Source organism: Canis lupus, chromosome 21 (assembly GCF_011100685.1).
Source record: "Canis lupus familiaris isolate Mischka breed German Shepherd chromosome 21, alternate assembly UU_Cfam_GSD_1.0, whole genome shotgun sequence".
Taxonomy (NCBI): domain Eukaryota; kingdom Metazoa; phylum Chordata; class Mammalia; order Carnivora; family Canidae; genus Canis; species Canis lupus.
Genome location: NC_049242.1, coordinates 24,359,990 through 24,381,382, shown reverse-complemented (window position 1 = coordinate 24,381,382; position 21,393 = coordinate 24,359,990). Strand labels below are relative to the sequence as shown.

Genomic DNA, 21,393 nt, shown 5'->3' with positions numbered 1-21,393 from the left:
CAAGTTGCCAAATTCTGCTGATTCGCTGAGGTTTCTTTTCTCCAGATGCACAGCTTATAAAGACTTTCCTTCATCTCTGCTGAATTCTACCCAAGTCACTATTGTGGCTCTGCCTTCTTTTCCCTAAATTCATTTTATTTATTTATTTATCTATCTATTTATTTAAAAAAGATTTTATTTATTTATTCATGAGACACACACACACACACACACACACAGGCAGAGACACAGGCAGAAGTCGAAGCAGGCTCCCTGCAGGAAGCCCAATGTGGGACTTGATCCTGGGTCTCCAGGATCACGCCCTGGGCTGAAGGTGGTGCTAAACCGCTGAGCCACTGGGGCTGCCCTATTTTGTTTTACTTAAGTGTTAATATCATTTGAGAAAGCGAATGAGTGGTTTGGAGGCCAGTACCTCTAGAACTGTGAGCTCCCTGAAGGTACGGTCCAGCTCTTTAAGCATAACAGGTACTTAATAGGAGTTGGTGGACTGAGATGTAAAGCTGACTCCCCTGGGGAACTGTGAGCTCCTGAGGAAGGGACCTTCTTCTGCCTTCTCTGCACCTAACTCAGGACAGTGGTTTTTTAATTTGCCAGAAGATACACATTTCAAGTTTGAGGCCCAAATTACCATCTTATTCTCTGGCCTGCATGTCTTAGGCACCATTCTGGCTCTCCTCGTCATCAATGTCAAGTTACTGGAAGGTTCCAGGCAGAGAAATCACATGATTTATTCAACATCTTAAAAGGTCAACTAACAGATGCTGTACAGGGAATGGATTGCCAGGCACAAAGGCAGAAGCAGAGAGGCAAGCACAGAGATCCTTGTAATAATCTAGGCAAGAGGTAACTGATGGTGGTTTAGATTAGGGTGGTAATGGCTGGAGTGGTGATAAATAGATTTGGATATATTTTAAAGATAGAGCTGTCAGAATTTCTTGGTGGACTAGAAACAGAGGCATCGGAGGGGGTGGATTCCAAGGGTTTTGGTTTAAACCACAGAACTAGAAGGACACAGTGTCCATTAACTGAGATGTCTGAAGACTGAGGAACAGCAATGAGGAATAAATTGTGAAGTAAGTGTTAATTTGAAGTATCTGTTAGATATCGGAGAGGAGCTGTTGAGTAGGCAGCTGGACACACTAGCCTAGAGTTTACAAAACTCTGAGCTAAGATAACAAGTCGTCAGCATGTAGAGGGGATTTAAAGTTCTGAGATCAGATGAGGTCATCTAGAAAGCAAATGTAAATGGAGAAGTCTAAAGACTATGCCCTGGATTACTCTTTTATTAACAAGTAGGGGATATAAGGAAGAACCAGCAAAGGCAGCTGAGTAGGAGCAGCCAGGAGGGGGGCAGAGAGCCAAGAGGAACTGATGCCTTCGAAACAAGTGAAGAAAGTGCTTAAAGGACAGAAATCAACTATGTTATATGCTGCTGAGAAGTCAGATAATTGGGCACTCAGATTTGATAAGTGGTTTAGGAATATGGGTTTTAAATTAAAAACAAAACAAAACAAAACTTTTCTTTTTTGGGCAACCCTGAAGAGTTGCTCTCCTTTCCAGGGTGGGAAAGCATGGACATGAGTGAGACTAGTTAGAAGGAATCATGAGGGAGATGATTAAGACTAGATGATAGGACGGTGAGAAGTGAGTGGATGCAAAAGATATTTAGCAGACAGAATTAACAGGCCTTGGTAACAGATGGGCTCTGGGGCATGGGGGACAAAGGAGCAAGAGGAGGGAAAGATGACACGTATGCTTCTGACACCTCTGTATCCACACGATGAGGGCAGAGTTTATACAGATAAGGAATGCAGGTGGCAGAGGGGGTGTGCAAAGGAAGGTGACAAACTCAAGTTTTGGACATAATAAACTGTAACACATCAAGGAAAAGATGGCTAGGATGCAGCTGGATCCACATGTATCTGCAGCATGGGAAGGAAGTCTAGACTGAAGATAAGGATTTGACAGTCATCAAACTGGAAATAAAAACTCAAGTACTTGGAGTAGCTTGAGAGTTCCCCAAAGAAATATCTACAAGCGTAGAGAACAGAAACCTGGAGAAAACAACATGTAAAATACTGCTGTCTCATCTTCTACCTCTTTCTTCCCCTTTAGGAATGTTTGCCCATAAGCTGCTAAGCAAACAGAATCAGAAGTAACTTTCAATAAACCCAGGCAACTGTCCCAGTGAAGAGGTACCTGCTCAGGAGAGTTAAGAGAAAGCAAAGGCAGCAGAACTTGATTGAATCACAAGTAATATGAAATTGCCACTGGCTGGCTGTGCAGCAGTCCTGCTAAACCGGCCACCCATCTTCCTTCTCTCCTTCAAGAGGTGACAACTGAGGATGAAGCAGTCACAAGTAGGAGAGCTAAGGGCTGGCCTCTATACCCTATCTGTGTGGCACCTGGTATTCTACAACCTCCCTGTGAGGCCTGGTAACTCCATGTGACAGATGAGGAAACAGACTCAGAAAGATCAGAAGACTTGACTAATGTCAAGGCGCCAAACCTCTGAGCCACCAGGGATTCCCCCCCAATTTTTTTTTAAATGATTTTATTTATTCATGAGAGACACACAGAGAGAGGCAGAGACACAGGCAGAGAGAGAAGCAGGCTCCACACAGGGAGCCTGATGTGGGACTTCATCCTGGACTCCATGATCACGTCCTGGGCCAAAGGTAGATGCTTAACCACTGACCCATCCAGGCATCCCTACCACATTTCTAATGCTAATCTAATCCTTGCTTTAGCATCCATCTTCTCCATCTTCCTTCATGCTTCAGAGTGAGTTTTCTTTTTCCTCTCAAAAGGCTACCTCCACACGTGCCTGGATCTTAGGCCCTCTCTGACTCAAGGACCAGCCTTTCTTTTCTCTCTCCCTCTCCTGCATCTTCCCATTCTCCTTTTCTCTATGGGATCATCGCATTCCCATAAAGAAAGCTGTAGTCATTCCCATATTAAACAAAACCAAACCAAAAATCTTCCCTTTATCTCCTATGCTACCCTGGTCACTATCGTATTTCCCTGCTCCATATTCACAGCCAGATTTATGGAAGGAAGTTGGTATCTCCATTTTGGCACCATTTAATCACTTTTAAAAATTTAACTACATACAGTTTTGTGATTGCATTATGTAACATACCAAAGAAACTATGTAACATATGTGAATTATAAAGCATAAGAGAAATAAACATCCGTGAACCCCCAACCCAATCCAACTGTGAAAATAAAGGAAACTCCATTTAAAATAGATTCAGGGGGAGCCCGGGTGGCTCAGCAGCTTAGCGCTGCCTTCAGCCCAGGGCCTGATCCTGGAGACCTGAGATACAGTCCCACACTGGGCTCCCTGCATGGAGCCTGCTTCTCCCTCTGCCTGTGTCTCTGCCTCTCTCTCTCCCTCTCTGTCTTTCTCACAAATAAATAAATAAAATATTTAAAAAAACCCAAAAAACCCCACAAACATTCAGGAAGCCCTGAAGGGGGAGTTCTCACACATGACCACTGGTACTAAGAAGCAGACCTAACATTCAACAGGAAGCTTATGTTACATACATACCCCAGAAGGAAAAAATAGAGAATTTCTCCTTGCCTAGCAACAACCTAGCCATGGAGAACTCAGCAGAAAAGCCCATCCCAGCTCCCTCCTTTCCCCTTATAAAAGCAAGCCCCTCTCTGTTCTTCAGACTTGTCTGTTTTGCCACAGTTTGCTTGTCCCAAAATTGCAATTCCTCTGCTGTTCCAGAATAAACTCCTTTAGCTGGTAAAATAACTGCCTCTTTTGTTTTTTAAGGTCAACAGAATCAAACCTAAGGACTAAAATACTGCTAACACTGTTGAAGAGACCTATGTGCTCTTCCTCCCCTATTCTACCCCTGCTTCCACAACTATGAACATTGTAGGCAGACTGTTGAAAAAGAGACAATCTTAAAAGCAGACAGAAAATAAAAGTCATATTACATTTGAGGCAACAATAGGAACAATGGCTGCTTCTCAACAGAAACAATGTTAAGTCGGAATGTGGATTGATAGCTCTAAAATGCTAAAACAAACAAAATTCAAGTTGGAATTCTATATCCAGTTGAAAAAAATATCCTGGAAAAATAAAGGCAAAATGAAGATATTTTCGGACAATTGAAGCTGTCATCCGCAGGTCTGCAATACATGGAATTCTAAAGGAAGTTTTGTGTTGAAGGGAAATGATCCTGGCATGAAATCAGGATGTGAAAAAGGAATGAAGAGTGTCAGAAACAATATGTGGGTAAATACAAATATCTGGTTTTGGTCTTAAATTCTTCAAAGTGAGGCCACTTTTAAGACCTTCCAAGACCATAAGCTAAGAAGATTATGGTGCTCCTGCCCAAATATAATTCACAATTAGATCTAAAATAAGCCATAAACATAACAAAGTCAATCAAAATTCTGACTTATTCCATGATTTAAAAAATACGTGTAATTCTTAATTTTTTTCTTAAGTTTTGGGGCCTTTACTTGCTAGTGTCTTAAACACACACTTGATTTGATTCCTAGGTTATCCAGAATGGAGTAGCAGCCAGGCAAGAGCACAGACTCAGAAAATATGCTGGTATGAATGCATCAGGTAATCAGAGGGTCATTGCTAGTGGGGATGATCAACCTCCTAAGGTTTTCTGGGTCCTGGGACTTTCAGTGCTGAAATGGGACAGTTTGGGGTGAACTGTGATGATCAGTTACCCTAACTAGCACCCAGAATGAAGTCCTGAGGAGAGAGGTGGCCCTGAGAACAGCAGACAAACAACGGAGTTTTTCTGTAAGAAAGAAAGTGGCTAAAAAGTATATGAGACTTATCTTCTCAAAACTAGACTTGCCCTTTAATTGAAGCTGAAATTCTTATTTCTTCTTCATCCATACTTGTGTCTTAGATTTAACAGATCAAAGACAGTAAATTCCTCTGGGAGTTGGCACATCATGAAGGCAGAAGCACAAAAGTAGGAACAGCAGTTCTGCATGATAAGTGGCTCACAGACTCCCTTCCTATGGGACGTGATTCACTGACATTTCACCCACTTTGCTAGGTGGGGAAGAGGGAACAGGAACTAACAGGGTCTACTTTCTTCCTCTAGACTAATTCTTGCCATTGTTCTATTAGCTAAGAATTATTTTAGCCTGATGTTACTTATAAGGAAACAGAAACCCGGAAAGGTCAAGTCACTTGTTCAAGATCCCTCAAGTACTTAGTAGCAGATTTAGTATTTCACCTCATGGGTGTCTCGCTCAAGCTTCTGCCTGGTACCTGGATAGAGGCCTGTGTCTCTAGCATAAATGCTGATGGGTATGTATGGGACATGCAAGAGGAAGGAGAGGAGTCAGAAACTACAAACCAGAGTAGGAATAAAGGCCACAAAAATGCAGAGCTCCTGGGTGGGGGCTGGCATCTTTCCTCCTCTAGGAAAGGATTTACAGATCTGATAAAAACGGAGATGTGTGAGAACTTAGATTGATCCATGTGCCAAATAAATGAGATGTCCTGAAAATGGTGCTAGAGAAGTTGAGGGAGAGGGGGAAGGAACATTAGTAAAAGGATTAGATATCTGACGGCTTTTCTTTAGGACTATATCCCCAGGCTCTCAAGAGGTTTCTGGACTGATCCCATTGGTCATCAAAATAGGCTTTAAAAAAGCATAAAAAATGTTTAAATGTTCATTGCAAAATGAAGCCCATATAAAGGCAAATGGGCTAGAAAAGTAGTAAAGGGTCATGATTTTAAAATGGTGAAATAGAAAGCATAGAGTCTGAAGTCATATGTTTTAAATCACTTACTGTTTGGGAGACCCTGGGCAAGTGACTTAATAGTTATGTGTCTTAGTTTCTATGTAAAATTGAATAATATCTGATTGTTTATATGGAAATTCTGAGAGGGCTGCCTGAATGGCTCAGTCAGTTAAGCATCTGCCTTCAGCTCAGGTCATGATCCCAGAGTCCTGGGATTAAATGTCGTGTTGGGCTCCCTGCTCAGTGGGGAGTCTGCTTCTCTCTCTATCCCCCACCCCCAGCTCGTGCTTTCTCTCTTGTTCCTACTCTCTCTAAAATTAAAAAAAAATTTTTAAATCTTAAAAAAAAAAAAAAAACCTCTGAGCTTCAGTTTTCCTTTCTATGAAATGAGGTAACGATATCTCATTGGTTGTTGGGAGAATTAAATGAGTTTACACTGAAAATACTTAATGTCTGGTGCATAATAAGCATTAAACATGAGTTTGCTATTACAATTGATAAATTAATATATTTTGTTCATAGCATGTATTATTCTCTGAAATGATCTTGCTTTTTTAAAAGTTGCAAGGGCTTTGTGTCCAGTTCACCCCTAGGATTTAGAACAAGTGCCTGGCACATAGGTACTATTACGGTTCTTTTCTCCACATTACTGTAATTACTCTTTCAAGATCACCTATGACCATCATGCTGCAAAATCTGACAGCCGATTCTATTGAGCACCGTGGGTGAATTCTTCAAAATTTAAAATGAAGCTCACTCCCCTGCTTAACAGACTTCAAAGAATATCCTTTCATTTAGAATAAAATCTAAACTATTTCATGGTTACATGTCCTGTGTGCCCTGGGCCCTCCAGCTTCTTTATGTTCCAGTGCCAATGGCTCTGTGTCAGATTATGCCAAACTCTTTTAGCCTCAGGGCCTTTGCATTTGCTGTTTTCTCTGCCTGGAATATTCATCTCCAAGTTCTTACATGGCTGGTTCCTTCTCAGTAGTTAAGAACACAGATTTTGAAACCAGACTGCTTAGGTTCCTATCTTGGCTCTGTCACTTAACACCTGCTTGCAGCAAAATACTTAACCTCTTTGTGCCTCAGTTTCTTCTTCTTTTTTTTTTTTTTTTAAAAGATTTTATTTATTCCTGAGAGACACACACAGAGAGAGAGGTAGAGGCATAGGTGGAGGCGGAAGCAGGTTCCATGCAGGGAGCCCGACATGGGACTCGATCCTGGGACTCCAGGATCATGCCCCGGGCCGAAGGCAGGCGCCAAACCACTGAGCCACCCAGGGATCCCGTTTCTTCATCTTAAAATAGGGATAAAGTATATACATCATTAGGTTGCTGAAATGTAAAGAGTTAATACAAGGTACTTTGAACAGTGCCCAGCAAGCACCACCATGAGCATCATCTTTCAGCTTAAACACTGCCCTCTCAGAGAGACCTGTTCTTTAACAGAACATCTGGTTACTCATCACAACCTGTAAATATTTTTTGTTTACTGTTTGTGTTCCGTAAAGACAGGGAATCTGTCTTATTTACTATTGTATGCTCAGAACCTAGCACATTGCCTGACACAGGATAGGTACTCTGTAAATATATGCTGAATGATTATGGAAGTAGAGATTATTGCTTTCTTGCCACTTGTAAGAAAGGTCTGGTGCTGTGCCAAGGCAGGAGGAGGAGAGCTGGGATCTGTAACCACCTAGCTCAGCTGAATGATGAATAGTGACACAAGTGGGTATATCCCTGATACTTTTCTCTTCCAGACCTTACTCATCAGCCACTGTGTGCTGAGGCTGCATCTCCCATTTGAAGCTTCCTTTCTCTGCTCATGCCCACCTTGGCTTAGTGGTGCTCCCACAGCACTCAGTATTCATTTCTTGGCCAAGTCCTACTTTTAATGTTTCTGCACTGTTTCTTCTGCATATTGTCTTAGCTGATGATGCCCTGCTCTTAACACACTTACTCTTCATTTTGTGCCTAGTTCACCCCTAGGTGAACTCCTGGTATACTGCTAGGTCTCCAGAATGTGCTCGGCACAAATTTGGAGTGACCACTGCTGCCGCCTTTTCAGGAAGCTGGCCCAGGGCAGCTCTACATTCTGCCCATGCTTTCATGGACGAGACGAAGACTCTAGGAGGGAGCCAGCCAGCTGATCTTACCTCATCTGTTGTGGCTCGTGGTGGCAAAGTTGTAGAGAGTGAGAGCATCCGCAAGGAGGCCTCCAATTGCTGGGGAGGCAAAAAGAAGTTGGGCACCACAATGGACTCCGGCCTATATGGTAGTTAAGGGGCACAGATACCTAGAAATCCCCCCCTCCTTTGCCAGACTGGCATCTCCATTGGGCTTAGTCACCCTGACTCATTTTGTCCAGCTTATTCTTGCCCAGGAATCCTCTGCTCCAGTGGTGCCTTCTGCTTGGAAGACCCTGCCCAACTCTAACAAACTGCTGTCTATACTTTCTGCAAGGGTCAGTTAAAATCCTTTCTCCTCTTAAAAGCCTCTCCTAGCGTCAGCCCTATGGTGACTTCTTCCCCAGAGTCTGCAACATAGGCTAACACTTGTTTTACTCTGCTACGACTCTCAATTTGTCTCAGCAGGGACAGTGTAGTTTCCTTCATTTACCTCACTACTTCCCAGAGCCCTGCATGATGCTGATAGGTAGCAACATTTCAGTGACACTTGCTGAGGGCCTGCTGACCCAAAACTGACCTGTCAGAAGTCAGACAGGGTCAGGGTGAGAAGGTGGCTCCAAAGGCAGTGTCTCAGGCTGGAGGAAGATGCCTGGCACTGAAGGAGGGCTTGTCCTCCCAGCTGTTCTCTGCCAACATCCAGGAATGAGGACTCAACACATGAGGCGCTGTCTGTAGGAATAGCTGGTCCACCTAGTCTATATCTGAACCCTAGGAAGGCAAGTACCACATCCTGTACTTCTCTGTATCCTGACATACCCAGTACTGTGCTGAGAACACAGTGTTCCAAAAATATTTATTTGTTCATTCAAAGCACTGATTCTGTTTGGGAGGAGACTATTTTGATGTTTTAATTTTGTTTCTATTCAATAAGCTAAATAGGATTCTGGTTCAAATCGGTTTATCACTGCTCTTCCATGCTAGACTTTGAACTCCAGGAGAGTAGAGATGATTGATATCTTTTTCATAGTCATATTCCTGTCACCTAGCAGAGTACCTGGGATTACAGTAAGTGTTCAGTAAGTATCTACTGAATAAATGAAATGCATCATTTCCTGTTTTGGTTCAAGTCCTTGATTTTTCTAGAGAGGTGGTGTTGGAGTTGGAGATGTTAGGAGAAGGACCCTTTTACCTAAGCCTTCTTCAGAGGCCCAAGTGAAGAAGGACCTAGTTGCTGTTGCTGCTCTGACTCCTGGGAACTGTGCCAGTTAGCTGATGCTGTGGGGAAGATTTGCTATGAGGTGTCACAGGTGTGTCTGAAGCACTAAGCTCCCCCTCTCAACCTATCACCTCCTGCCTTACTGCTCCCACAGTAACTTGTCACTTTTTAGACGGTAACTTTGGGAAAATTCATTTTTTGCACCCATTTCTTCACCTGTAAAGTAGATATAATAACAGTACCTTTGAGGATTACAGGACTCTATACACGCAAGTGCTTAGAATGATGCCTGACACATCAAGTGCTCATTAAATGTCAGCTATTCTTATTTCTCTGCTTAATGGGAAAAAGTTGCCTATTCTTGTTGTGTTTACTACTCTGGTTCCCTCCCCCCACTGAAGTCTGCCTTCCGTTCCCACGTCTGCACTGCCCTCCTTAATGCTAAAGCCACCAACCAGTCTACATTTTACTGGACCTGTCTGAAGTGTCAGAGCATTGTCCACTATTCCCTGAAATTCTGCTCCCACGTTGCCTCCCTCCTGCTTTTCCACCTCTGCCCAGCTCTTCTCCACCTTTTGTGGCCATGTCTTGTTCTGAAGCCTGCTGGTGATCCTTAGGGCTCCATCTTGTGTGTGTGGTTCTCCCTTTTGAGGTTCTTCCCACTGCCCTGATCTGTTTCCAGAGACACCCCACCTTTATAGTTGGCCTCCTCTTGGATGTCTCACAGGCACACATGTCCAAATGGAAATCTGTACCTTCCCCCAAAACTGTCTATCTTTATGTGCTGTTCCCTATCCAGTCAGTGACTTCACTTACCTAGCAACCTGTGACAGAAATCTCTAAGTCATACTTTATATTTCCTTCTTTCTCTTTCCTGTGGCTAATTCTTTCAAATCTATGCCCTTCCACTTCATCATAAAGCAGTCTGTTTTGGGTCACATTTCTTCACCTTTTATTATTATTGCAAGTTTCCTACCTCGTCTCCTTGCTTCTGGTCTCCCCTCATCTAATCCATAATCCACCCTCTACAAGGCATTTATGACTTCTAATATGTAAATATGACCAATCACACTCTTGCTTACCAGTTATCATTTACTGAACACTAGGTACCAGGCACTTTGCTAGGTAGTTCATACTGTTGATTGATTTTTCAGTCACCCCACAAGAGAAGTACTATTAGTACCTCTATCTTAAAGATAAGGACCCTGAAGTTTAGAGTCCAAGCACATTAGCCAGGCATAAAAGGCTCTTTAAGATGTAGCCCTGCCTTGCCATCCCACATACCCCTGGGCTCTAACCAGAGTAAACTGCTGCCCACAGGCCAGGCTCTTTCACATGGCTATGCCTCTGCAAACACAATTCACTATGACTAGAACTTTTTCTCATCTCTACCTACAGAATGCTATTCATCTTTGAGGTCCAGTTCTATGGTCTCTCTTGCTGGGATACCTCTAAACAGTGTTACAGCAGCTTTTTCCTCTTGCTCCCTAGCATTCTGTCCATGTTTCATCACAGCAATTAAAATGATAAACTGGGGCAGCCTGGGTGGCTCAGCCATTTAGTGCCGCCTTCAGCCCAGGGCATGATCCTGGAGACCCAGGATCAAGTCCCACATCAGGCTCCCTGCGTGGAGCCTGCTTCTCCCTCTGCCTGTCTCTGCCTCTCTCTCTCTCTGTGGGTCTCTCATGAATAAATAAATAAAATTAAAAAAATATATAAAACAATAAACTGTATCGTTGCCTGTCCCTGCTTCATAATGGGAACTTCTTGGGGATCCCTGGGTAGCTGAGCAGTTGAGCACCTGCCTTAGGCCCAGGGCGTGATCCTGGACTCCTGGGATCGAGTCCCACATCGGGTTCCCTGCGTGGAGCCTGCTTCTCCTTCTGCCTGTGTCTCTGCCTCCCTCCCTCTCTCTCTGTGTGTGTGTCTCTCATGAATAAATGAATAAACTCTTAAAAAAAAAAAGGGGAACTTCTTGAGGTAAGGTCTAATTTAAATCTTCAGTAGCAGCACACAGCCTGGCAATACCCATTTTTTTGAAGAACGAATACTTGGCAAGGTCTGAATTAGAGCATTGCCCTTAGGATCTGGGCACATGTGACTGCTCCAGCACAGACATACATTCTGAGCATGACTAAATTGCCTGTAAAGGCAACAATATCAGAAGCCAGGATTAGTGAGGCAGGAAGGATCTCTGCTGCAGGCAGTGTGCTTCCAGTGCTCCCCCTCTAGCCATTCCATGGTTTCGGTCTCCTGATCCCTCACCCCTACCTTTTAGTTTCTCTCTGCCCTGCAACACGAATCACATTTGTGTAGTGAGTAAAAATGTTTCCACCTCACTTAATTTCCTCAAGAATCAATTTGATTGGATTTTCTCAAGAATTCTGTGAAATTATGATAGTTCTATTCAATCTAGATTTACTAATCCCTTCTCTGTGCAATGTCTGGTTCCAGGGACACAGAATAAAACAAGGTCCCTGACTTACCTGGGGCATGTACAGTCTGGTGGGTAAGGTGGGCAACTGCCTCCACTTTACAGGTGAAGAATCTGAGGCTCAGAAGGGTTAAATTATAGATCTGATGTCACACAAGTAATAAGAAGCTGAGTCTGCAAGGGTCACAAACAGGCCCCCTGGCCTCTTCAGTAAAACAGACTCCTTCACCAGCAGCTGCACAGTAACTCCTGCTTGCTGTTGGGATGTCAGGTGAGCTGATCTGATCAGCCAGTTAGGCAACAGATGTGAGGGCTGTCGATGGTCCTAGCTGGTTTCTTTTTCTCATTACATGTCCATCTATGCTTCAAAGCAGGAAGAGGGGGAATGTCAGGTGTCCCTTCCCCCCATTAACACTGCCATTTTGGGGGTGGGGCGAATTGGGCAAGTGCATTTCAACTGTGTCCACTTTCTCTCTCATTGTTTTTTTTCTAAAAAAACTGTTAGGCAGATCACTCTTTGAGCCTCAGTTGCCCTACATGCAAAATAGAAATGATGATACCGACCTTCAAGACTTAGGTATGTGAAGTGCCTGGCACATAGTAAATGCTCAGTCAGTGAGCATTTACTCTCCTTTCCCCTCTCTGCACCCCCTACTTCTATTTCACCTGCGATTAAAGGTCTCATTCCTTACATCCAGAACTCTGCCTTCAAGTGTAAAATACCCAATAGATTGATCCAGTAAATCATGTGGGGCTATGCTAATGAATGTGCTACTAGCACTTAAACCCAATTCAAAGCATGATGCTTCAGACGGTGGGTGTTAATAGCATCACAGCACCTTATTAGCATGGGCAAGTCTTCTGAAGGAAGGGACTTCCTATATATTCCAGTGCATTACATGAGGGAGGCCACTGCTCACACTCACACACCAGGCTAGCCTAAGTGCCAGCATCCAAAATGCCTAGAAATGGCTTAAGGGACTACTTGTGGGAAATATGGGAAATACCAAAGGATACAGGAGGCTCTGCCTTGTGGACACTTCTGATCCAGATGTTGCCTGCTTCTGCCTGATGTCAGGGCAGTTGATGAGTAGCTCCCGATGACTTTCCTTTCTGCTCTGGGAGGGTAAGTGGAGAGGGAATTTCTCGAAGCTATCAGCAGAGTCACTTAGTTCACTGGAGGCAGCTTCATTCTCAGTTTGGGCCTCTGGCTTGGGCTCCTGGTCCTGATCTGCTCTTGGTGAGCTCAATCCAACAGAGGCGTTGCTCTCTTGGGCTCCTGAGGGCGTCACTGGTGTGATGACCTGAGGGTTCGCTGAAGCAGGCTCTCCATCCCTGGCATGAGAGGCTTTGACCTCATAAGCAATAAGACTTTGGCTAGGAGAATCCTGCCTAAGCAGGTGGGGGTTGACCCCTCTTCCTGCGCTGGAGAGAGGGCTACTCTTGCCCTTTAGCTCCTCTCTGGGGAAAGGCTTTGAAGGACTAGAGGGGTCTTCCCTATATACCTTATCAGGCTGAAGGCTGATCTCATTTGTGTCTGACATGAAACTGGACCAAGGGCTAGTTTTGTCTGTCACAGTGGTGATGTCATTGAGGGTCCTGGGCTCAATGATGTCTTCTTCATAGTCCTCATCACTGTAGGCTGGGCCTGCCTCAGTTTCCTCACTGCTCTGCATCCTTGTAATGGGTACTGTGTACCCCAGGGATTCATGGAGCACTCCTCTTCTGCCTGAAGTCTCCTCAAGAGTAAGGGGAGTTGGGGAGTTTCTGCCCTCATCCGGAGGTCTTGCCAATGGCAGGTCTGGAGTTGTGCTTCGTTCCTGCATGGCCACAGTATCCTGAGCATCTGGTAGGGTGTGAACCTCTTCACTTCTACTCCTGGCTCGATGAGAACTCAAAGATGCTTGAGAATTCCTGGTGATAGTCTGCAGATCTGAATAGCAACAGATATCACTCTTACTACAAAGTAGGCACACACCATTCAATTTCCCATGCTAGGCTCTAGATTCGGATGTATTCTTACAATCAGATTTTGAACAAATCTTAAAGATAGTTAGTCCACCCGAGTCAGTGAAACTATATTCAAGGCAATACAATTTCTAGCACTTTATTCTAACATCAGAGGACCAAAATCTATCTGTTTATAGTTGTAGTTACATCTGTGGAAATGCTTTCAGAGACTATCTGCTCATGCTCAGGAATTCTTGGGAGTTAGGAGTCCTGGTGGGCATGTTCATGCTTCCATTTACTTCAGTAATTACCTATATTAAAAATCAAAATGAGAATCTACTTATTTATGTATTTGATGACAGTTATTAGAACTATATATCTTACTTGGAAAATAAAAGCAAGTAATCTATCACCCAGATGGTAAGGGAGGGGAGGTTTACAGATAAAATGTAGGCAGCATGGTATGTGGAAAGAGCAGAGACTTTTGGAGTTGGTCAGTCATGGGTTCAAATCTCTACTGTCACTTATCGACTGTGGTCATGAGTAAACTATCCTCTCTGAACCTGTTTATCTTTATTTATTTTTTATTTTTATTTTTTTAAAGATTTTATTTAGTTATTAATGAGAGACACACAGAGAGAGGCAGAGACATAGACAGAGTGAGAGGCAGGCTCCTCGTAGGGAGCCCAATGTAGGACTTGATCACACCCTGAGCCAAAGGCAGATGCTCAACCGCTGAGCCACCCAGGTGTCCCTGAACCTGTTTATCTTTAAAATGTGATTAGCACCATCCTTTGCACAGGGTTATGGTAAAGAATACATGAGATAAATGGCTGTATGTGGTATGGCACATGTATAAACAATAAATGGGGCAGCCCTGGTGGCACAGTGGTTTAGCGACGCCTGCAGCCCAGGGTGTGATCCTGGAGACCCAGGATCGAGTCTCACGTCGGGCTCCCTGCATGGAGCCTGCTTCTCCCTCTGCCTGTGTCTCTGTCTCTCTCTGTTTCTCATGAATAAATAAATAAAATCTTTAAAACAAAACAAAACAAAACAATAAATGGAAGCTACCAGTCACTTCAAATTGTTTTGCAATTAAATGGGAGGGAATAAGTTAATAAACAGGCCTAGTAAATGGCTTGTTTGCATGGTTATTTAAGAAAAGAAAGTTATGAATTGGGAGGCAAATATGACTCCTGGAGTGTGGAGTCACATCTCCCTCATAACATGTAATGGAGTCTTCAGCCTATAGGAGGTACTGGTTAAATTTAATACATTAACAATTTTCAAGTTTCAAAGAGGAATATAGATGTATGAAAATGGAACATCCCTACCTGCAAACAGGAACAGGAACCAGGAAGCAGGTTAATTAATCCTGATCTCTTGGCCTGAACTATCCTTTCTGTCTTGGAACATTCTTTTTGCTTTTTATAAATCAGCCCATCCTTCAAGGCCCTGCTCTACTATAACCTCCTCCAGGAAGCCTTCTCAGGTGCATCAGCTGGATGAGATGGCTCTATAGTATTGTTCTAGAAGGAAGCACTTAAGATGTTATTGTGTGTGTTTCCCCCATCAGATTGTGAGCTTCTCAAAGGCAGAGACCATGTGTCTGATTCATGTTGCATTTTTAGGGCCCAGTAAAGGACTTGGTATATAGATGTAGCATAAATGAGATCCCCACTTAGTAACTTACTGTCAAGCGTTACTCTTATCTATTTGTCTAATGACTTCTTCAAAAGTGTACTGAGATGTGATGGAGGCTGGGGGAGTTTATTTATTTAAACTGTTTTCTTCTCTTTCACTCTCTTCTCTCTCCTCTTTTAATATACTGATTTAAAGGGTTCCCTATTTGCTTTACCTCTACCTCAAAGCAGTTTCTTCAGTTGACTATAGAATGTACGCTTGAGAAAAGCAAAGACAATTCCTGTCTTGTCCACCACTTTATCCTCCTGGAACTAGTAACACAAAGTGCCTGGCATAGTTGTGCTCAATAAATAGATGACTGAATATTTTCAAGCAAGTAGAAGCCAAATATAGGGGGCAGCCCGGGTGGCTCAGTGGTTTATCGTCGCCTTCGGCCCAAGCCCTGATCCTGGAGGCCTGGGATTGAGTCCTGCGTCGGGCTCCCTGCGTGGAGCCTGCTTCTCCCTCTGCCTCTGTCTCTGCCTCTTGCGCTCTCTCTATGTCTTTCATGAATAAATAAAATCTTAAAAAAAAAAAAAAAAAGAAGAAGAAGCCAAATACAGCATGTACCTTTGGAGCCCTAGCTACCAACTGGTCAGCTCTCTGGGAGAGAGGATAGGAAGAAGGTTTGTACCTAGTATCAATCATGGTGGCTTCTTTCCCCTTTAAACAGAGAAAACTGAACTTATTCATCCTTGTGTACAATATACATCTTTTGCTTGAACAAAATGACACCCAAGTGATGACTAGAGGTACTGGTCTAATTGATTTCTCACAATTCTCCAAACTGTGCCTGATATAGTAGTTCTCAGGTCTTACCACCCCTACACTCTGATTCAATATAATGAAGCAGGACTCTGGTGATTTTTATGCTCAGGCAAGTTTGAGAAATACTTGTTCTACAGCAGTGCCTGTCTGGGCTGCTCAGTGGAATTACATGGGGAGTTATGAAAAACACTGATGCCTGGGTCCCACCTTCGGAAATCCTATTGCAACTAACTGATGGTACAGCCTGGGCATCTGGATTTTGAAAAGTTCCCTCAAAAACTCCAATATGCAGCCAAACTGAGGACCACTGCTTTAAGCGATTTTTCAAAGGGTTGACTGTGGAACACCAACATCTAGAGTCATCTGAGGTACCTGCTAAAAATTCAGACTTCTGCCTTCTGAGAATTACAATTTTGAATATGTCCGTAGTTGATTTTTTCCTGAAAACAGAGTGGCACAATTCAAGAACTGCTACTGAACTTACCTAATCTGCTCTCACTTTTTTTTTTTTTTTTGAGGAAACCTCAAGAAGGGAAAGGGTAAGTGGTGTTAAATAGTAAGCCTGTGCCAGAAAACCACCAATGACCTGACTTAGGTCTCCAGTCTCTCAGTTCAATGCTCTTTCCACTTCACATGTTCCTGTGCCATGCTCCTGAATCTATCCTTTCAAAAGGAAGACAGTAAATAAGATAGTGAAAGCTGTTGGTCTCTATTTGTCATAGGGGCTTGTCTGAGGGCAGACATTCAAATGGTTTTTGAATAGGCACCCAGCGACCATAACTCCTCAATAAAAGGGGCCCTGAGCCATACCCGTGATTAAGGAGCTGACTTGCAACACCAGGTTATTGGATTTCTCCAGGATGCACTGGCTCTCAGGGTCTAGGCTGCTGTCTTTGGGTCCAAGATGGTCCTTCTGGCTCTCCTGATACTGTGAAATGGTATGAGTCTGAGGACTGAGGGGAAGTAAAGGCTTGCTGAGCTTCTGACTGAAGTACTGCTGGATCTGATCTAACTCATTCAGATTCTTCCTATAAAAAAAGAAAGGGAAAAGAGGACAAAATGGTTATTCACTGGCTTTACAAGCATCTTTTACATTTCCTTGGCATTCTACTGCTTGAGCTAGGAATTAGTATTTCTCACTTGGTCTATTAACACTAGGACCCTACCCTCTCCAATCCACTAATTCATCCTTTACTTGACTATAATCCTGCTGCTGGGGACAACTTTCCCCTCCTTTCCTCTGGCTACTGAGATTTCTCTTCTGATGTCCAGCAAAAACCCCACATTCTTGGTTACCATTCAGGTCTAGTCTTCATATCCTCTTACTCTTGAAGGAGGAAGGCCTTACTCTGGACTAACACTGACCTTTGCTACCTCATAACCATTCCCGATCCTTCAAGTAAGTGACCTCTTCTAGCAAGTCTTCCCTGAACCTCTAAATTGGTTTTTTTTTATTTTTTTATTTATGATAGTCAGAGAGAGAGAGAGAGAGAGAGAGAGAGGCAGAGACACAGGCAGAGGGAGAAGCAGGCTCCATGCACCGGGAGCCCGACGTGGGATTCGATCCCGGGTCTCCAGGATCGCGCCCTGGGCCAAAGGCAGGCGCCAAACTGCTGCGCCACCCAGGGATCCTTCTAAATTGGTTTAAGAGGTCCCCCTTTGTGCTCCACAGTTCTGTATGCTTCAATCACATCTGTTTCCCTTGATGTACTGTAAGCTCTGCGCTGATTCCTTTGTATCTACTGTGCTTTCTCCATGATAATAGATGGGCCCTCCCCCAACTGGGTTCATTTCTGCCTCATACCTCTGAATGCTGGAACCTTATTTTAAGCTACTCCCCTTGCTGTGTCCCTGTGCTACTTTTAAAGTACTCATATCTCTCTCTCTCTTAATATTTCTCCTTTTCAAAACTCTATCAACCCAAGTCATTGGATGACCTCTCTCTTAAACTCCTTTACTCTTGGCATCTCCATCAACATTTTGTCTTAGATTTCTGCTTAGTTTTCTCATTATGTGTCAGTTTCCCAAACTAGGCCATGAGCATTTGGTAATGGAAGACAGTATCTCAAATTTCTCTACTTCTCTGGTACACTCAGTGTGCCTGGTACAACTGGTACAACATGGACTCTTAATACCTGTGAAGTAAACTCAGTTTTTCTCTCCTTTTGTTAGGAACAGTCTGTATGTTCTACAGTCAAATCTAATTACATGAGAGTACACAGAGCTGATCCTTAATCTGTCAATAGAAACCATGACTCTCTCAAATCACAGTGGATTTACATAGGTGTCTACATCTGGGTATATGCCACATGCCACCTGTAGCAGGAACATGCAAACAACTGTAAACTTGGCAAAACTTAAGAAAATATGCAAAACCAACTGGCCGTGTCAGAGATTCTGGATATAGAACCTATTAACACGAAGCTGCAATTTTCTCATCTGTGAAGAGGTTTTTAATTTTTTTAGATTTATTTATTTATTTGAGAGCGAGAGAGAGAGAGAGAGAGAGAGAGAGAGTGTGAGCATGAGCAGGGGTAAGGGGCAGAGGGAGAAGGGAAAGCAGGCTTCCCACTGAGCAGGGAGCACAATGCGGGGCGGGGCTCAATCCCAGGACCCCGAGATCATGACCTGAGCCGAAGGCAGACGCTGAACCAACTGAGCCACCCAGGTGCCCTTCCTTCATCTGTGAAAATGTTTACTAATATTTGCTCTGTAGGCCTCAGAGGATTGCTGTGATTCAAATGAAGCACTATTTTAGGGCTCTGTGAACCCAAGGAAGTAATGCAAAATTGGTATCTTGTTTATCTTCATTTGGTAGGGAATTCATCTACCAGCAGTTTTAAAAACCTGGTTATGGTGTAGCAGCATCAGCATCATCTGAGAACTTAGTAGAAATGCCAATGTTCAGGCACTATCCTAGACCTACTGAATCAGAAACTGTAGGGGTGGGTCCAGCAACAGATGTTTTTAACAAGCTCTTCATGTGATTCTGATACATTCTAAATTTTGAGAACCAGTGGTCTAAGGCAGTGGTTTACACAGCCTGGCAATTTGGCCCCAAGATATCTTTTGGCAATGTGTGGGGACATTTTTGGTTGTCACAATCAGGGGAGGGGTGCTTCTGGTATTCAGTGGATAGAGGCTAAGGATGCTAAATATCCTATAATGCATATGACAGGCCCCCTACAACAAAATATCTGGCCTAAATGTCAATAAGGTTGACACTGAGAGAAACTGCTCTAGGATGCAGGAAGAGTTTCTCTCTTTTCTCAGTGAATTCTAAAATATGTTTTGTGAATGACCCAATAAAATGCGGCCACACTGTTAATGGTTTTACTTAAATGGCCTCCAGTCTCTAGCTGAGAATCAAAATGAGAATCTTAACATACCACTTCCTTGTAATATAAAAGTTTGAACAACCCATGTCCCACCAATAAAAAATATTTTGCCAATTCTTTTCTGACTTTGCTTTATGAAAACAAGTGATAAGTTAGTTTTTTCCAAATATAAAATCTGTCAAATATTTTTTCCTCAAACTTTACACACTCTTCCTCCCCTCGCCCATCGCTATTCACTTGAGAATCATTTGTTCTAAAAGTCCAAACTCTTAGCTGAAATTTAAGGCTCATATAAGATGACCCTATAGAATTTGCCCTGCTCTTTTTACATCATCCATCCATCCATTCATATTTCTGAGTGAGAGAGAGAGAGAGAGAGAGAGAGAGAGGCAGCACATGTGAGTGGGGTGAGGGGCATCTTGAGGATCTCAAGAAAATCTCAAGCAGCCTCCCTACCTGCGCGGAGCCTGAACATGGGGGGCTCCATCCCATAATCCAAGAGATCATGACCTGAGTCAAAACCAAGAGTTAGATGCCCAACACTAGGCCCTCTGCTCTTTGCATCTTAGGCTCGGCTGCAGCCTAAGTGTATTGCTAGTATTCCATCAAACTTGATGTGATGTTTCATGCCTCTGGGTCTTAGCATGTTTTCTGCATAGAATGTCCTTCATGTTTGTTGACCTGCTCCTTCAAAGACCAGTTCAAGTGTGACTTCTTTAAAGCTTCCCATGACCAACTTAGAATGTTCCTCATTCTTCCATCTACCCTTGGCCAGAAAATCTGCAGATCTTTTTTTTTTTTTTTTTAATTTTAAACAAATTTTTATTACACAAAGGTTGTCACATAATTGGATATTTTTTCTACTTTGTACACAATTATTCTTACTCTCCACAGAAAGGCTGCTTAACTTTTCATCTGGTGATGGCAAACACTAAAATCCTGATTTTAATAGAATAGTAGTAAAAATGCCTCAGTGATTTAAGTTGAAAGCAGTACATTGGTACATGGCTCTTGCACTCAGTTATCAGGAATGTACAAATGTCTTTTTATTCAAAAATAAATTATTTGTAGGCATGGACAATGACATCAGTAAACCATTATATATCGTCAACTGAAACCAGTAACTGATGGTTATAGTGATTTTCTTAAACATCAGCCAGCCTTTTATTCAGTCATTTCCTTCAACTGACTTCTCTGAAGTTATGGTTGAGGAACACAGCCTTGAGCTTCCTCTCAAAATCTGCAGCTCTTATCCCACATCATTATAATTATCTGGCAACAGGCTATCTCCTCCTCTAGGAATGGCAGAGCCAGGATTGGAACCTAAAACCTTTTCACAGCACCACACTTCTTACTAGATAACCCAGGGGCTAACTCACATGATCTACAACGGCCCCTTCAATTCTCACAGTGCTTCTCTGGCTCAGATGCTGACTAAATTAAGAAAGAGACAGGGGAACATTAATAGGACAGATGCTGGTCTGGAAGAATTCAGTGGTTGTGTGAAGAAAGATGGTGGGCAGGATGAGGTTCTGTAAATTTAAAGTAGATATGAAACAGTATAGATGTGAGGGTGGTTATTAAGTTTGGTGGATAACCTCAAGTTCCTGTGTTAATAGGTGGATCAGTAATAGAAACCTGTGAAGGAACGGAAGGCCCCAAGGTTGAAAAAGATTTACCTATGAGGAATCCTGAGAGGTTCCAGGGTCCAGCTCAACACTTACATAGACAAAAGCCCCCTCAACCTCCCAGGGCAGTGGTAGCTGGTAGAAGGGCAGTACTGCAGGTTGCCACTGGCCATTTTACCTTGTGCTCGCTTCACTATGGTTTCCTGTGTCTTTTCCCAGCACAGGGCCTTACCTGAGAGAAGTCAGAATGGAAGTACGGGAGGACAAAGGCAGTGTGGTCAGTTTGTCATCACGTGGCAAAACTGCCTCTCCCTGCTGCAGGGATTCATGAAATCGGCGGATATTCTGCACATGCTCTTCATGACGTAATGCCTGACTTCTTGTGGCACTATTTCTGTCAGAAATAAATGGGGCCAAAATAAATTCCGAACCAATGAGAAAACCCCTAATATGATGATCAACCAATAACGCTCCTAACATGGTACTGCAAATCCATC

The 21,393-nt window shown here is 43.2% G+C and overlaps 1 protein-coding gene and 1 long non-coding RNA gene across 20 annotated transcripts in view; one reads left to right on the top strand and one right to left on the bottom strand.

Moving 5' to 3' along the window:
- C2CD3 (C2 domain containing 3 centriole elongation regulator) overlaps positions 1-21,393 on the bottom strand; it is a 151,022-nt gene that overhangs the window by 11,580 nt on the left and 118,049 nt on the right. For 6 of the 19 annotated variants that reach the window (XR_005375653.1, XR_005375651.1, XR_005375652.1 and 3 more), the window contains exons 29-32: positions 21,129-21,290; positions 16,741-16,958; positions 12,547-13,462; positions 7,907-8,018 (exon numbers count right to left, since the gene is read on the bottom strand). Coding sequence is in view for 12 of the 19 variants with exons in the window: in XM_038568650.1 (XP_038424578.1) it covers positions 7,907-8,018; positions 12,547-13,462; positions 16,741-16,958; positions 21,129-21,290 (1,408 nt within the window). In the remaining 7 variants the exon portion in view is untranslated. The other 13 variants (XR_005375650.1, XR_005375655.1, XR_005375654.1 and 10 more) reach the window with 9 other exon arrangements.
- Positions 1-21,393, top strand: part of LOC119864977 — a 60,104-nt gene that overhangs the window by 10,125 nt on the left and 28,586 nt on the right. Inside the window, exons 6-8 of the long non-coding RNA XR_005375658.1 lie at positions 2,116-2,360; positions 3,791-4,258; positions 4,528-4,597. This is a non-coding gene — a long non-coding RNA (uncharacterized LOC119864977). The remainder of the gene's footprint in view (positions 1-2,115; positions 2,361-3,790; positions 4,259-4,527; positions 4,598-21,393) is intronic.